This window comes from Carlito syrichta, unplaced genomic scaffold (genome assembly GCF_000164805.1).
Source record: "Carlito syrichta isolate Samal-C Ts95f unplaced genomic scaffold, Tarsius_syrichta-2.0.1 Scaffold108548, whole genome shotgun sequence".
NCBI classification, from domain to species: domain Eukaryota; kingdom Metazoa; phylum Chordata; class Mammalia; order Primates; family Tarsiidae; genus Carlito; species Carlito syrichta.
This window is the reverse complement of record NW_007052644.1, coordinates 43376-60570: the sequence shown is the minus strand read 5'-3', so window position 1 is coordinate 60570 and position 17195 is coordinate 43376. Positions and strand designations below refer to the sequence as shown.

The window sequence follows — 17195 nt, the reverse complement described above, 5'->3', positions numbered from 1 at the left end:
GAGACAGTCGTACGCTCTCCTTCCCAGCGTCCTGTCCTTAAGCATACACCCCAGAGTGCCTTCTGGGAATGTCAGGTTTCTGCTTGGTTCTGCCCATTGTGCTCAACCAGCAGTCAACCGACAAGCCGGAAAAGGTGTCTCATGTCAGGAGAGTAATAAACAAGGACCATAAACTTTACGTGGACCCTGCACAGTATCCTGCATCACTCCTTTGTTTGCAAAAAGAGAAAACCGTTGCAACATGGTTGACTCTCTGCTGTCAACAGAGACAGGATGACTGACAGTCAGGAAGGGAGATTTTAAAAAATACAGTCTATGGCACATGACTTAGTGTTTTATCATTGTACTTCCATTGTTCGTAATGAGTCTAAATTGTTGAAAGCAAAAAAGTTGTTAGGGTCTCTATACTCAGATTAAGAAATCTGGTGTGTGTGTGTGTGTGTGTGTGTGTGTGTGTGTGTGTGTGTGTGTGTGTGTGTAAAGTATATTTTTGAGACAGTGTTGTCAAAAATTAATAAAATCTCTTCTTTCATCTAAAGCTGTATGTATGAGTTTCTTAGGGTTACCATAACAAACTACTATAGACCAGGTAGTTTAAACAACAGTAATTTATTGTCTCACTGCTCTGGAGGCTGGAAGTCTGAGATCAAGGCATCAGCAGGGTTGTTTTCTTCTGAGGTCTCTCCTTGGCTTGTAGATGGCCGCCTTTTCCCTGTATCTTAATACAATCTTTTCTCTGTCTGTGCCTGTGTCCAGATTTCCTGTCTTACAAAGGACACTAGTCATATTGGATTAGGGTTCACTCTAATGACCTTTTTTTACTTAAACTTCCTCTTTAGAGACCCTGTGTTCAAGTACAATCACATTTTGCAGTATTGGGCTTAGAACTTTAACATAGGGAGACAAAATTCAGCCTGTGAAAGTGTGAACTTTAACATATGTAGTTAAGATAATTTATTGACAATTAACATGGATTGTTGGGGTAGGGGCATTTATATCATACCATGCTTGTATGTCAGACATACAGAAAGTCACTGCTCTTAGAATAGCAGACTTTGGTAGTCTGGGTGTAGCTACTTGTCCAAGCCATCAAAAGACTTCACCTTCTTCTTGTTAAAATATGGGGAGCCAGCCGGGCTCGGTGGCTCAGCCTGTAATCCCGCGCCTTTGGGAGGCTGAGGTGAGTGGATTGCCTAAGCCCGCGGGTTCGAGACCCGCCTGGGCAGCGAGACCTCATCTCTACAATAAATCAAAAAATCAGCCGGGCGTGGTAGCGCATGCCTGTAATTCCAGCTACTTGGAAGGCTGAGGCGGAAGGATCGCCGGAGCCCAGCAGGTCGAGGCTGCGGTGGCCGGGAGCGGCCACTGCACTCCAGTCTGGGCGACCGAGTGAAACTCCAACTCAAAAAAAAAAAAAAAAAAAAAAAAATATGGGGAGCCAGCCCCCCAGAAGAGATTTAGAGGGTCCCTGGAAGGTGGGGCAGCGTCGGCGAATATTCTGGAGAAATAAAAGGGAAGAAAGAGACTGGACTCTGTCTAGTGCAGAAACCGATTCTGTAGTAGGGATAGACATTAAAAGAAAGCAAGATGGAGGCATAGATATAAAGAGGAAGAAAGAGAAAGAAAGAAAGTGGACAACTGTTCAATGAAATGAATAGAAGCCGTTTATTGGGAACAAACGTGAGTCTTTTATCCCAAATTTTCATATGTCAAATCACAAGACTTTCACGTGGGCACAAAGCCAGGTAGGTGAGGGGCATCCCCCACCCACTAGGCGTTTCCTTAGGAATGAGGAAGGGCAACCCCAATCAAATCACAAGAGTTTACATGAACACAAAGCCAGGTGGGTCGAGGGCATCCTCATCCACCAGGCGTTTTCCTTAGGATGAGAAAGGACAATCTTAATCAAATCACAAGAGTTTACATGAACACAAAGCCAGGTGGGGGGGGCATCCCCGCCCACCAGGCATTTTCCCCAAGCATGAGGAAGGACAATCCCAAAATTATCTCACTGTTCCTTATGCTTGATTTACGTTCCTCAAAAGCAATACAACAGTTTTAATATCATAAAATCCTAATTATCAATAACTTCTAAAACTTATGCATACCCAACACCTAATGACTGACTTAAATCCTAATACCTTTCTATTCTGTGCTAACTTTACCTGTACTATAAAAAAACTCTTAATTGTAGGTCAAACCAGTTCCTAAAGAATGTGGCCCAGTCCAAAATTCGTGCCCAAAGTTCGTGCTGGGCCTTTTCTGGTAACCCTAGATAACCATCTCATGCTGGAAACAGCTCTCTAAATGTATATACTAATTCTACAAATATATTTTAAAATCTTATAAAGAAGCTTGTATCACGTATAAGTCTCTCAAATGTGATCTGAGTTTGAACTGTGTTAAGTTTAAAGCCGAAACCGCAGTCTGTGAGAAGCGGGAACAATGGATCCCTAGAGTCAGCCATGCCTGTCATATTCTCAGAACTTCATGCTTAGATCGTTAAAATCCCTACCAGTGGGTAATGCTAAACAACAAGGAAAGGAGGAGGGAATGGGCCTTCAGCTCCTGAACCAGCCTGGTGGTCTCAGGGTCCGCAGCCTGCCTGGATCCCTAACGCTCAGGCAGGCCTCCACGGCTGGCTTCCAACATTAAAAAATTGTCCTAAATTTCACAAGTGAAAATGTCTAATGTTACCACAAAAAAGAAAGAGTATGACAAGTACACACACAAGAAGGGGGGGAGAGATACATTAGCAACTAGTCCTAGAATTAAGAATAAGGGCTTCTGAGTGCAGCAAGTTTCAGTACGCATGAAATTGTGTTCAAGTTAGTGATCAGTTTATGTATTTTTAGCATAGATAATATTTTAACTCAATTTATATTCCAGTCTTTCCCATCAGTAAGGTACTGTAATAAATAGGATGCAGCAAAATTATGAAAATTAAAGTTAGAGGTAAAGAGTTTTATCTAAACTCATAAAACAACAGATGCTGGAGAGGCTGCGGAGAAAAGGGAATGCTTTTACACCGTTGGTGGGAGTGTAAACTAGTACAGCCTCTGTGGAAAACAATGTGGTGATTTCTAAAAGTTTTAAAAATTGACCTCCCTTTCAATCCAGTAATCTCAATACCCCTTCTGGGAATATACCCAGAGGAAGTCAGATCATTCTACAAAAGAGATACCTGCTTGTGCATGTTTATTGCATCATTATTCGCAATAGCAAAAACATGGAACCAACCGTGCTGCCCACTGAAAGTAGACTGGATTTTTAAAAATGTGGTACATATACACAGTGAAATATTATGCAGCCTATAAAGAAGGACAAAATTATGAACTTTGCAGCAACTTGGATGGATTTAGAGTTTATCATACTCAATAATCTGTCAAAGAAACAAAGAACTGAGTGCCACATGTTCTCATTCATAAATGGACCCTGAACATTTATCATAATACTACATGAAAAGGATTGGCAGTAGTGGGCCACTGCCCAGGAAGGGAAGGGAAGGGGCACATAACACTACTAAGGGTATCTGATCCCAAATCGGGCAAAGTGAGGACCAATGGGAAACCCAAACTTCACCTGTATGATGACCACTTATGTACCTAACGCTAAATTGTACCCTATATCGCTAAAAATAAAGAGGTTTAAGCTTAAAGGTTTTCTGTAATATCTTTAAAGTTTGATTGAGGAAGTACTCAGAAAGGACGACAGATGTACCATTGCTATGACCAAGAGCAACTTGTCTTTGGAGTGACTGACTTCTGTAGGTAGTAAACCAAAGACTGAAGAAGTACAGACATGCACTTTGAAAAGAGGGTTTCATTAAAATATGGTTCATAAACACAAGTAGAATTATTAATCTGTTATTTCCAGAGCTAAATTATGAAACTTAATTTTCTATAACATTTAGAAATTCCCTGTTTGTTTGAATTTTCATCTATAATTACTTAAAGGATGTTTTACTTTTTTTCTTCTTTCCTTTTAAAATCCAGCTGATGGTTTTTGGAATCTTTCTGTGCCTAGATGCATTTTTGTATGTGTTCACCCTGCTTCCTTTACGAGTTTTCCTGGCACTGTTCAGGCTCCTCACTTTGCCTTGCTATGGTTTAAGGTAAGTTTAAGATCATTAACTATTTTGAATGTCTAAGTTATTTTGTTATTTTTACTACTTGTAGAGTTTGCAGAATAAGAATAATCATAGTTTTATCTACACTTTGGCCCTTAATGCATAAACGAATTGATTGTCTTTTTAATGGATAATATGTCTATATATTATTATACTTTTTAGATGCACTTTTTTTTCAGAAGAGTTTTGAAGCAAAACTTTGCTTTAGCCAGTAAAATAATTTTAATGCAGGAGGCTGTGTAGCTGAGTAGAAAGGATGCAGGTCTGAGAGTCAAAATCCTACTTACCACTTGTGGAAGTGCCTGACCTCCTAGGTATCACCTGTAAAAGAGGACCAGATCTAGGCTGGGGTGCTATCAGACTCTCCTAAAGGGCTCTTACTACAAGAGTTTCTCCATTTCATTTGAGAATCACTGTTATAGTGGTCTATGGAACCTTAGTTATTGATTCTAGGTAACTCCCTCTGATTTGTGAGTGTGGAAAGACTCTTGAAGACCATTGTCCTACCAGTAGGACAGCCTGGCACAACACTGACTAGCTGGTGAGTTGTGGGCAACTATCTAACTTCTCCAAGTATGTTTCTTCATCCGTAAAAAGGGGCTATTGAGAACTAAGCATCTTATATCACAAAGATTGGGAGATATAAAAGCATAGGATCTGGTTCATAGTAGACTAGAACATATCATCAGTTTCCTTCCCTTTCTTCTCTACCAAACTAGGAATAGAAAGGTGAAAAAGTTAAACTTATGTGAAGCATAATGCTTTGTTGATCTTGAAGTTAGAAGGAAATTTGAGTTTCACAGTGTTATTTCTTTGTATAATTATGTCAGAATATCTCCACTCTATGCAGTCACTCTTTATAGTTCTTAGTATAGTAGTTTAAGTTATGTCTCTAGCATGTGTCACTTTTCTAAATACATTTAATTCTGAAAAAGTGTTAAAATGCTAAATGGACAACAATTTGTGAAACTATATAACTGTTGTAGTCAAAATACAGAATTATATGTTTTGTTCTTAATGACTAATGTCCTAAGATATTCTCTTTTAAGGTAGTAAATGAGCATATACTTGATATTTAGTAACACATATAGTTCCTTTAAAAATTAGACTTAATCAGTTTTGATAAGGAAGAAATCCTTCCAATATGAATGGAATAATTTAATGATGATGATCATTTTATAAAAAGATTAAAAATTCTTATTTGCAGGATTTCATGGAGTAAAACTATTATAAAAATTGAACTCTTATTGTTATGTGTTATATTCTGTAACTATACTTCCAGGATAAGAGTGAATTAACATTGCATATTTTATTAATCACAAGTTAATGAAACAGGAAGATGATTTTAGGAATTTAATCAGTCACTTTAAGATACTACCCATTGGGTACCGTGTACCATTTGGAGGATAGGCTTAAAAGAGCCCACACCTCACCATCACACAGTAATAACCCTGTGCATATACTCCTTGAAACTGAAAATAAAATTTTTTTAATTAAAAAAAGAAAGACATTTCCAGTATATCATTTATATCTTTAGGACAATCTTTAAGAAGGCCTTTTCTTAGTAACAGTCCTTTTTTTTTTTTTTTGAGTTGGAGTCTCACTCTGTCGCCCAGACTGGAGTGCAGTGGCCGCTCCCGGCCACCGCAGCCTCGACCTGCTGGGCTCCGGCGATCCTTTCGCCTCAGCCTTCCGAGTAGCCGGAATTACAGGTGCGCGCTACCACGCCCAGCTGATTTTTTGATTTATTGTAGAGATGAGGTCTCGCCTGCCCAGGCGGGTCTTGAACCCGTGGGCTCAGGCCATCCACTCACCTCAGCCTCCCAAAGGTGTGGGATTACAGGCTGAGCCACCAAGCCCGGCTAACAGTCCTTTTTTAAAAAGGCGTTTGTAGCATGGTGCTTTAATATTAACCAAGTCTACCTTGGTATACTATTTTATTACTATTGGGAGCTTCATAAGGTCATGGCATTTTAGTTACCTTTTCAGGAAACCAAAATAAAATCTAATAAAACATCACTGTATATAAATATGTGTGACCAAATAGAGAGGATGGACACATGGAGATTTAGGTAAAGTCAGATGAAACTACATGATAAAAAATAACTAATATCATGTAGAGGTTTTCACCTCCGCATCTTGTACTAGATTACTTTTTAGTTATTTTTACCAGCAATGTAGGGCAAGTTCGTGTTCTAGCCATCTTTATGTGAGTGGCTTTCAAAGACATGTCATGTTCTAAATGGATGTTGGCATGATGAAATAAAATGTTAAAAGGATATATAACCTAGAGACTCTTCCTTCTGGAGTGGTTCCTTCCTTGTGTGTGGTTAGCACACATATGACATACACTGAATAAACGTAATGATTTGCCAATATCCCACAGGTCTCTTTTGGGGGGCACTCATTTGACTTATCTTGTTGTACAGGCATCTAGAACTTGCACCCAAGTTCATTTTTGTTCACTTGGGGAAGCAGGATACCCAAGTATTATGAGAAAAGTCTTTCAGTATTTGTTCTGAAAACCAAAAGGTATTGCAGGGAACTGGGAAATCTTAAGCCCTCTACTCCTATTTACTTTTGTGAGTGGTTGATGGTCCCTAGATCCAACCTTTCTTAGATATTTCAAGACCTTTTTGGCACATAAAGTAAAGGTGATTGCTGTCTTTATGTTAATTTGAAATATTTTCAGTTCAAATTAATTTGAGTACCATTTGAAAAGTTTTATAGCTAAAATGACTTATAACACTAGAGGGCAGCCTATTACACACATTTAAGACTCCATTAAGTTTTTCTCTTCAAAAATGAGATTAACTGAAAAACAGAAATGTAATGCTGTCACTAAAAATATTTATAATATATTATAATGAAATGCAGTTAAAACTATTAACAGAATTTTAGTGATTTCAAATACTTTGTGTGAGTGTAGGCCAAATTACACATAATATGAAAATACTGCTATAATGTCTTAGTGCCTTAAATATGCTTTATCAAAATTGAGTAATTTGTGCTTACAGTAATATGGGTTGCAGTTTTTGGTTGCAATTTAGAAAATAATGTCTCTTAGAGCATTATTCTTAGAAGCACAAAACTTGAAATATTTGATAATGTGAAAAGTTATATTAAACAAAACTATCGTTAATATTAAGCCTAATGCCTTTCAAATATTTTAGGTATATAAAAATACTTTTGTTTGTATAAAGAGATTTAGAAATAGCCGAGTTCTACCTTCTTACTGCTTTCCTTCCAATGTTCTCTATTCTGTTGAAGATTATTTTATTTGTCTTGCCTATAGTGATATCATGTTCCATCTTTTTCAGCAAACAAAAAGTGCTCTTTCCTTCAGTCTGACTTTTTTTCAAAAGGATAAGAAAAAAATTAGAGACTAGCAAAGAAGGGTGATTGTGGTTTTTTTCTAACTATTGTTTTCTTTTCCTCACTCTCCTATATTTCTTTCCAAAAAAAAAAAACAAAACTTACTGTCTTCCTAGTTCTTTCCCTTAGTTCCTTGAAGTTTTTTTTTTTTAAAGAAAGGGAAAAGTATGTTTGTCAAATTAATCAAGATGCAGCCATGAAAACAGCAATTATTTACCATCTCTAGTGCTATTTGTTTCAATATCACATCAATAATAATGTTACTGCATTCTTTTCATACTTGAGATTAGTGCTCTTACCTCCCCTGCTTGCAAAGTTATCATCTGGTACAGCACTTATGAGAGACTTTTTAAAGCAGACCCCATATCTTCTGCTTCATAATTTAATCTTTGAACCTATTTTTAGATCTTTGGCAGACTTGCCATGGTTTTTGGCTTTGATTTTATTTTTTGCCAGTAGTGGCTACTGAGTAAATAGAGACCCACAATCTTTTGCTGAAACTGAGGACTGGGATGATTCTGCAGCACCTTAAGTAAACCTAGCCTTTGTTGTGATTGCTCATCGGACCATGTTCTGCTAGCTTTTGATCCTTTTGTCTCAAAGCATTGTTGTTTTTGATATGTCAGCAAGGTAATTGCATTGAGTCCGAAGTTGTGTGTCATTTGCCAAGGATGCACTGCTTCCCTAAAAAGTTTGCATCTGTCCTCAGTGATCTCAAGAATACCTTGATGAAACTGTTTTTGATGAATTAACAATCTGGAACAACTTTTGCTCTCAACTATTTTGTTGACTAAAAAAAAAATTTTAATAGAAAATACATTAAAAGCATATTTATTTATGTACTTATTTCCTCTTTCTCAAAGTGTCTAGGGTAGTGTCATTTTGCAAAAACATTCAAGAAACTTTAAATTAGAATAATCTTTTTAATTATCAATGCAAACATGTCTTGTGGAAGAATGATAGGATTTTGTTTTTCAGAAGCAAATTGGTCTATAATATGTTACAGAGGTTTCAAACATCATTTTTCCTAATTTGCTTGTAGAATAAATAAAAGTAGACAGTTATGTAAATATTTTTAAAATTTACCCAGCATTTTTATGAACCCTCTTTTCTCCTAAAATTTGTGACTATTTTGTACTTTAGAATTCTGTCACATTTGAGTTAAAATAGGAGGAAGATTATAGAGAAAAATGATACAATATAGTGCTAAGAACTGAGTTGTTGAAAAAACTTTATTAAAACATTTTAGACAGTGATAAGTGAGTTAAGTAGGTTTATGTAATAAATGTTGGAGTATTTTTCTTTTGCTATTAGAGCAAGTAAAATGTGTACAAGTGAATTTTCTAATCCCTCACCCCAGTTTTAGGCATAATTCTGAGGCTTCATAAACTTTTTTTTCTTATTTAAGAGGCAACGGTGTCTTTTTTGCTTTTGTTTTTTTCAGAGTTTATCTCATAGGAGAGCTCTTATCAAGCAGAAGAATTATGAATTTCAAATGTTTGAGAGTTTCTTAACCTAATGGATTTTCTTCATGTATTTTACCTCTTTTGAGATAGTTCTGCCCAAAATTATATATATTATAAATAGGTTTTTCTCTTTTTAGACAAAATTAAACCTTGATTTTGGCCTAAGTGATTAATGCCACCACCATAGCACAAATAGGGAGAGCTCTCAGTTCTCTGCTAGTTCCTCTGACTAGGACTGATCTATGTAAGCTTATTTGTCGAGAGCCATATTTGTTAATTAGAAAGTCTTCGTAACGTGAGGTTTGTTGTCCCCTGTTTCCTCACCATGGAGCTCTAAGTAGCGTAGCAACATTACAACCTTCTCTCTTTCTTTCTTTCTCGTAAATCAGACCGAAGGGAGGAGCACTTTCACTTCCTTTATAGAATGGAATGTGGTGGCACAGGGACTCCTTGTGGTGAGTAAACCCTGATTTTTCCTTCTATACTCTTGGCCAAATTGACATCAATACAAACAAATATTAATTAAATGGAAGAGTTAATAGCATAGGCAGACATAACCATAGGGGGTGGAATCATACTGAAGAAAATGTAGTTCCCTAGCTTTTTAAAAATACCATCTTCACTTAGTCTTAAAGCTTTGTCCACTTTTATTTATGAAGGTTTTGACTTTGATTTGACTTGAAATCCCTCAATAAAATGATCTTTAATTACACATGTTGGTTTAGACTTCACAGCAGATACTTCATCCCCACACCACAGAAGTCAGCTGAGCTTAATTCCTTCTATATAAGCAGTTTTTATTTTGTATTACTTCAGATACTGAACATAGATTTATAAGACCACTTATTTTTTCTAGTATAGTTTGCAGTTATTTTAAAGTTCATGAAAAGGCTTTATTTATTCAGTTTAAGTGTTCCTTTCTATTATATTGTCAATCAAACTTAAGATTAAAAATTTTCTAATTCAGGAAAACATCTTACTTTCACTACTTTATTCCAGTTTTCTTTAAAATTATAAAGAGACTTCAAAGATATGAGCCATATTTAATATTTTACATTTTTATTTCAACAGAACTTGTATTTCTTCACTTTTTCAATTATACCTCAAATAGCTAAAAATGTTGAGGAGAGAGAGAGAGAGATCTAGTTCTTGTATTTCATAGTGAAATAACTCATGCTGATACCCTGGGATGTTTTAACACTGACTTGAAATTAACTATGCAGGGTTTCCCCCATTTTTCTTGCTCATTTTTGGTGCTGCCTCTTTTTCCCTGATCTTCTTACCCACAGCCAGATTTTACTTTAATCGTCGTCTGCTTAGTATCTTCTGCTAAAGAGGGGGAGGAAAAAGCTTACCCTTGATCATCTTTCTCTACTACATAATTGTTTTCGTAAATCTGTGAGCCCTTTGAAACAACTAGAGATGCTCTAATTGGTAATTCTACAATATACAATTTTACAGTTGCTGAAAATACAGTGGAAGTATTTGTATAGATAAGAGATAAAATTGTGATAAAATTATAAGAGAAACGTAGAGAATTTGGTTTCTGTTAGAATGATTTAACTTGACCTTTAAAAAAAATTCTGTTGAAGGACTTATTTTGAAAATTATTAAGTTCTGTTGAATATCTTCTTTAATATTATTTGTCTTTTGACACACAGCCAAATCTGAAATTAAATTAGTTGGGTTTTCACTTTGCCCAACAGCATGCTTCACTTGTTTATGCTTTCATATGGAATTTTCATTATTTGTAAGATGAATTGCCAATAGCTACCATTTAATGGCCATTTATAACAAAGAACTTCAGCCTGAAAGTATTGTTTAAAAGCCAATTCAAGGTTGATTGGCAGAGCCTTACATAAGCATCTTATGGAGTTTGAAATGCTTAGCAGATAATCATCTAAAAATAGCCTGGCAGAGAAGGAGCAAATACTGTGATTGGTTCAAGTTGTTCTAACCAGGTAAACTTATTTGTAAGGTTAGGACTTTTCTTAGAGAGAAACTGTGAAAAATATAGATGTCTTTTAAGATGCTGCCTTGGAAATAATTTATTTTCACAGCTTTTCTTTTTTTTATTAACAGGGACATTTGTAAGAAAGCAAGATCCTTGTTTCTTACAGCTTCTGCTTTTATTCTTTGTTTGGATAATGTTCCTTGATTTTGAAAACAGTAATCTCCATAGCAACCAATAAGATGTTAGTTAGCAATAGAACATTTTCACCAGAAGAAGGGGGGTGCACAGGAAAGCAATGGATTCAATGAAATACAAGGGAGGGACTCCCCCCCAAAATCAGAATTTGTTTATAAAACATTGTGTATTTATTCTTACATGTTTAACATTCAGTCACCTTCAAAGTACTCTCCTTTTGCTGTAATACACCTAATTGAGATGGTTTTTCTACTGCTCAAAAAATTTATTTTTAATTTTAAAGATGTGGGGTACACTTCAGGGTTAAGTATATAAACGGTCATTGTGCAGATAAAGTTTGGGCATCATTTAGGTCCCCACATTACCTGGTTTGAGTTCAGGTACCCTTATTGATGACGTGTGTCCCCTGCCAAGTCCCTCCCCTGGCAGTTTCCCACTACTGCCAATCTCTTTCTTATAGTATTATGATAATTGTTCAGGATCTGCTTATGCGTGAGCATGTCTGGTACTCAGTTCTTTGTTTCTGTGATAGATCACTGAGTATTACAGACTCTAAATCCATCCAAGTAGCTGCGAAGTTCATAATTTTGTCCTCCTTTATAGCTGTATAATATTTCATCATGTGTATGTGCCACATTTTTTTTAATCCAGTCTACTTTCGATGGGTAGCATGGTTGGTTCCATGTTTTTGCTATTGGGAATAGTGCTACACTAAACATGCGTGCACAGGTATCTTTTTTGTAGAATGATTTGAGTTCTTCCAGGTATATTCCCAGAAGGGGAATTGCTGGATCATATGGGAGGTCGATTTTTAGTTCTCTTAGGAATCGCCACACTGTTTTCCAGAGGTTAACTCCAGTCAGGATGGCCATCAATAATTCAAAACACAAAAGATGCTGGAGAGGATGCGGGGAAAAAGGGAACATTTTTACATTGTTAGTTGTAGTGTAATCTAGCACAACTTCAAAACAGTTTTTGGACTCATCAATTCTGATGCCTTTTAGTGCTTCTGCCGTTTATTTGTTTTTGTTTTTTCTGCCTCTTCCCCAACAGCAAAATGTTTTCCTTTAAGAATTTTTTCATCCTGAGAAACAAAAACAAAGTTGCTCAGGGTGAAATCCCATGAATCGGAAAGGTAGGGCACAGAGATCAGGCTATTTTTTGCTCAAAAGCTGCAGAACACTCAGCACTCTGTGAGCGGGTATGCTCATTAATCACCCATCATGAAATGAGCAAATACATTGAAAGAATCTCCCCCCAAAATTTAGTGAAACCAAATGCAGCCTCTCACAACAATGCTAGCTGGTACTGATGCTAATGGGTTCCTAGAGTACTCACCTAGTCGGGGAGGCCTATACTACAAGGGGTCCACGATCCAAAAAAATAATTCAGGAATTTTTTTGTGTCTCCCCTGGTATATATGTTCCTGTTTGTTCCTTGCATTTTTAGAAGTAGCAAACAAAATGATAGATTTTAACACCTTAATTTTTCCAAGTGAGATCACAGTACAGTGATAGATTATTCGGCGTTAGATTTTATTGAAAAATGAAAGATTCTGAGTTGTTGATTCATGTAAGTTTAAAAGTTATTTTTTTAAAAAAATCTAGCATGTAGGTGGTTGTGAAGAGCATGACTTCTGGAGCCAGACTGCTTGGATAGCGATCCCTAACCCACAACTTGGGAACTAGTCACTGTACAACCACAGGCACGTTCTTGACTACCCCTTGTCTCATCTGTAAAACTGACATGGTGATTAAATAAAATCATTGTGAACACTAGAAGGAATTTATGCTGAGTGCCTAGAACAGTGTCTGCCACATAGTCACTGAATTGTAGCATTTGGTGTTTCTACAACTTTTCTTAGTTAACTTACCATCTTGGTTTAAAAAGTGTGATATTATATTATTTGGGGATATATATTTCCAATGTTTGGTAGATATAATTTCTGACAGTGACTTGTATTAAATATAATATTCCTTCACTGATACACTACAACATCATACATTGGTTGTAAATATGTTTCTAAAGAAACACAATTGGATATATACCAGAAAAAAAACACTTTTTCATTGCTTTGACTGAAATTACTTAACTAAGTAGATACCATCTAGTACCAAAAGCTCTAATAGAGTTTTCTACTTTAAGTGCCAAAATTATTTTAGTAGTTAATGCAAATTAAGTCATGCCTCCCTATTTTTGGTTCTGTCACTTTTTAAACTCATAAGTCATGGCTTATGAGTTTAAACAATGACTTATAGTTCGTAAATACAAAGGCTCATGACTATTAATAATGTGTGGTTTTCAATACATGCTGAGTTATGCACACTTCTGGAGGCAGGAAGATGCCTAAGTGAAGATAGTCACATGTAGGCCAGGATCTCAGGAGTGTTCAAAGTGTTTCTTCCTCTCAGTGTTTGCACAGAAATATGTTTAAATGATCAGGATCCAACTCTTGACAGATGTAATAGCTCTTTTATTTTCGGTCTTTGTTAGGATGGGAGCAAAAAAATTACCTTGAGAGGCAAATGCCCTTGGCAGAGATGTGTCCTCTGGGCTTGGTGGCTGGGAAATGAGAGATGAAGGTCACTCTGGGTTCCACATTTCTCTGGGAGAGAGGAGCAGCATTAGAGAAAAGAAAGGGTGATGGAGAAATAATGATAGGTTGATCAACTTTGTCCTTAATGTAGTTTTGTCCAAAGCACTAACTTCAACTACCAAGTATAATTTTACTTGGTTTTTTGTACCCATCTCAAGCCATGTGGTTTGACATAGACAAATTCTGACCTGTCTCCCATGTTGGCTCTTTAGTTCAGCCCATGTACTTCCAGCCTCCTTTAGCCCTTCTGGGCACAGTCTTCATAGAATGTGTCTCTTTTCAGGATTTCTGCAGTATCCCATATTCTGTATGTAATCAGATCAACCAAAGTCATACCTAACTGAAAACATTGTACAGTGTGTACATTGTTGAAAACATGAATGAGATTCTATAACAGCACACAGAATTAATATTACATCACTGTTAATCTTGTAAAGAAATGTGTCAGGTAACAGTTTGAAAGATGTGTAGATTCCTTGCTGAACGCTGTAAGGATCTTTGGAAGAAAAGAGTTCCTGATTTGAATGTGGACAAGGGTTAGGAAAGAACTCTAGAAAACAGGTAGCCAAGAAATACCAAATATGCAGACAACTGAACTGACCAATGCCAGTGAGAAAACAAGCTCACCCATATATTGTTGCCTAGATATTGGTCACTATCGATGGAAGTGAAGAGATTCTACAGTTCCTAAAGAAAATACTTGGGCTGTTTTATTGATTGCACTATGAATAAAAGCTGCCAAAGCAGGAGACTGTGTGTTTTCTGTCTTGAGAAATCAGTCTGCAATAGGTAGAGAGAAAGCAGCTTGCCCATTCTTGTCTCAGGAATTTTAAGTCCAGTGAAAGAAATCTTAAATTTCTTCTCCTAATATATTTTTTACTCTGTCTTAATTAAGATGTTTCTTTCACAATTTAGGTTTAACTCTTCATACTGTAGCCTCAGAAGTAAGGAATGATTCTTCATACTAATTAATAAAGAAAATATTTAAACTCAAGTCACAGAGGACTAACTTCTGTAACATAAAAGCTAATCTGTAAACCAGTACAAAAAGAGAATTCACAAGAAATATAAATAGCTATTAAATATGTGGACAAGATTTACAGTTTCCTAATGATAGAAATTACATTGAAACTGTACTGTGTACCATTTTTCACCAAAGAGATTGGCAAAGATCCAGAAGTTGATTAAACACTATATTGATGCACTGGGCTACAGGCTTTTTCATAACTTAGCTAGTGGAGATAAATGGGTACACTCCAACAGAGAGAAGTTCAACTGTTTCTGTCAAAATGTCAAGTGAATATAACCTTGAAATTACAATTTTAGGAATTTATCCTACAGATATATTTTCATATATGAGACATTATCTGTATATTATTACATCATGGTTTATAATTGCCAAAGACTGGAAATCTGTCAATGATATGTTAAGTAAATTATGATTTATCCATATAGTACAACACTATGCTGCCTTAAAAATATGAATTCCCCATGAGTTGATAATGTATGCTGTTAAATAATAATTCAAGGTACGGAGCAATGCGCGGAGAATGTAACTGTGTATAAAGGGCTGACCCAGCAGGTTACAAACAGGGCTTTCTGATGGGAATAAAGGCTTATGCCGTAGTCATGGGAATTCATGCCTTTAAAGCACCTATCAGCCACACTTTCTCTCTGTGCCTATTTGATAAGATTTTCAACTTCTACTAGTAATTTGACTTAACATCTTTATATTCTGTATTTTGGACAAAAATTTAACATGGTTGAGTAGTCATTCAGTGTAACTTTCCCTGTTAGTTTGAAGTTTTTAAAAGATCAACAAAATTCTCACTGTTACCTTTGTATACCATTGTGTGTCAGTAAAGTTTTTTTTTTTTTAGAACACACAAAGTAAAACTCATATTTTTATTACTTCTTGTGTACTTCAGGGACAGACGTTTGCTTCAGCCTGCCCAAGTGTGTGACATTTTGAAGGGCGTCATTTTGGTCATCTGCTATTTCATGATGCACTATGTTGACTACTCCATGATGTACCACCTGATAAGGGGGCAGTCTGTCATCAAGCTCTACATCATCTACAACATGCTAGAGGTAAGGGCCTTGCTTACCCTTTGTGTTCAGGCTAGCGCTGCCACCTGCACGGGTCTGGTTGATATGTGCAGCTTCAAGTTTTGCAATACAGAAAGTCACTGAGAGTCAAGAATATCCTTCTGCTGATTGTGCTTCTTTAATTATGCTTCTGGCCTTTAATGTACATATCATCACTTGGATCTTGTTAAAATGTGAATTCTCACTTAGTAGATCTGGCCTGGGGCTGAAGAATCTGCATTTCTAAGGATGAGGGGCCTGTCTTGCTGGTCCTGGGGCACTCCTAGAGTGACAGTCCTCAAGTATGCAGGGAAGATTCCTGCTGCCTGTACAATTTGAGTCAGTACCTCCTTGAGTATGTAAATTATCAAATACTAGGAAAATTTGTTTTGCTAATTCATCGAAAATTCATGTGTATTTTTTTAAACTAGAACTTTAAAGATTATGAAGTAAATATTTGATTATGTATGTTTGCTGAAATAGATTTACATTTCAGTTGCTTTGAAATGTTTAAATAGAGCAAGTAAACATATTTCCTGATTTTTTTTCTAAGTACTCAATGTTTTTAATATAATATGTCTCACTTTAAAAGCATTCAGTGTGTGAAAATGTGCATTTATACAAAAAGTAATTTGAAGAGATACACATTCATTTTTACCAAAAAAATGCCTTACTTTATAGGCAGTATATTAACAAGTTTTTTAAATAGTAAGTTACCCTCGGTTATATAATAAACTTTGAAATGGATTTCTCTATAGTTTTAGGGATACAAATAAGGTCTATCCATTCTTTAGGTTAGCCATGAAGCGATTCTTCCTAGTGAGTGGACAGATGGGTGGGAGCCACTGGCCTTTCTGCTCTGAAGCTGCATTCCTGTGATAGACAGGAACTTTCCGTCTTTTCACTGCAGCTCTGGAACTCTAGCCATCCTGGTTACACCTAAATTCAAGACTGAGATATTTTAAAACCATACTCCAGAGCTTCCTGATTCTAGGCTTGCTTCCTGTGTACTTGCTTTGCCCCACCTAGCAGGTTGCAGGGGTTGGGCAGTGGGGTGGATGAAGTTTGTGAAGCAGAGTCATTGGTCTTGTTCTGCCCCCCTCCCCGCTCACAGAAAGAAGAACCTGGGCCTTATTCCTATGTCCCTGCTGCTGTTTGGGTGCTCTTCATGCCAGTGAGGTCTCCTTTATCTCTTAGGGGATTGCAGGGACAAGGGCCTCTCCCTGCCCCCAAACTTAGTATTTATGTCTCCTGCCATACAAAGCCCTCTACAAGGTAGTATTACTATTGCTGTTACTAGAAAATAAACCAGGAGAAAGAATCCATGAATTGCTGATTTAAATATGTATTGACTTGGTAGAGTGTAATTGATGTTGTGGCTTAAGAATAGCA

At 36.5% G+C, this 17195-nt stretch overlaps 1 protein-coding gene across 2 annotated transcripts in view; it reads left to right on the top strand.

Moving 5' to 3' along the window:
* Window positions 1-17195, top strand: part of TAPT1 (transmembrane anterior posterior transformation 1) — a 52641-nt gene that overhangs the window by 12382 nt on the left and 23064 nt on the right. The window contains exons 2-4 of one of the 2 annotated variants that reach the window (XM_008068412.1): window positions 3996-4114; window positions 9360-9425; window positions 15644-15806. In XM_008068412.1, coding sequence (XP_008066603.1) covers window positions 9400-9425; window positions 15644-15806 — 189 coding nt within the window. In that variant the 5' untranslated portion in view covers window positions 3996-4114; window positions 9360-9399. The remainder of the gene's footprint in view (window positions 1-3995; window positions 4115-9359; window positions 9426-15643; window positions 15807-17195) is intronic. The other variant, XM_021717428.1, reaches the window with a different exon arrangement.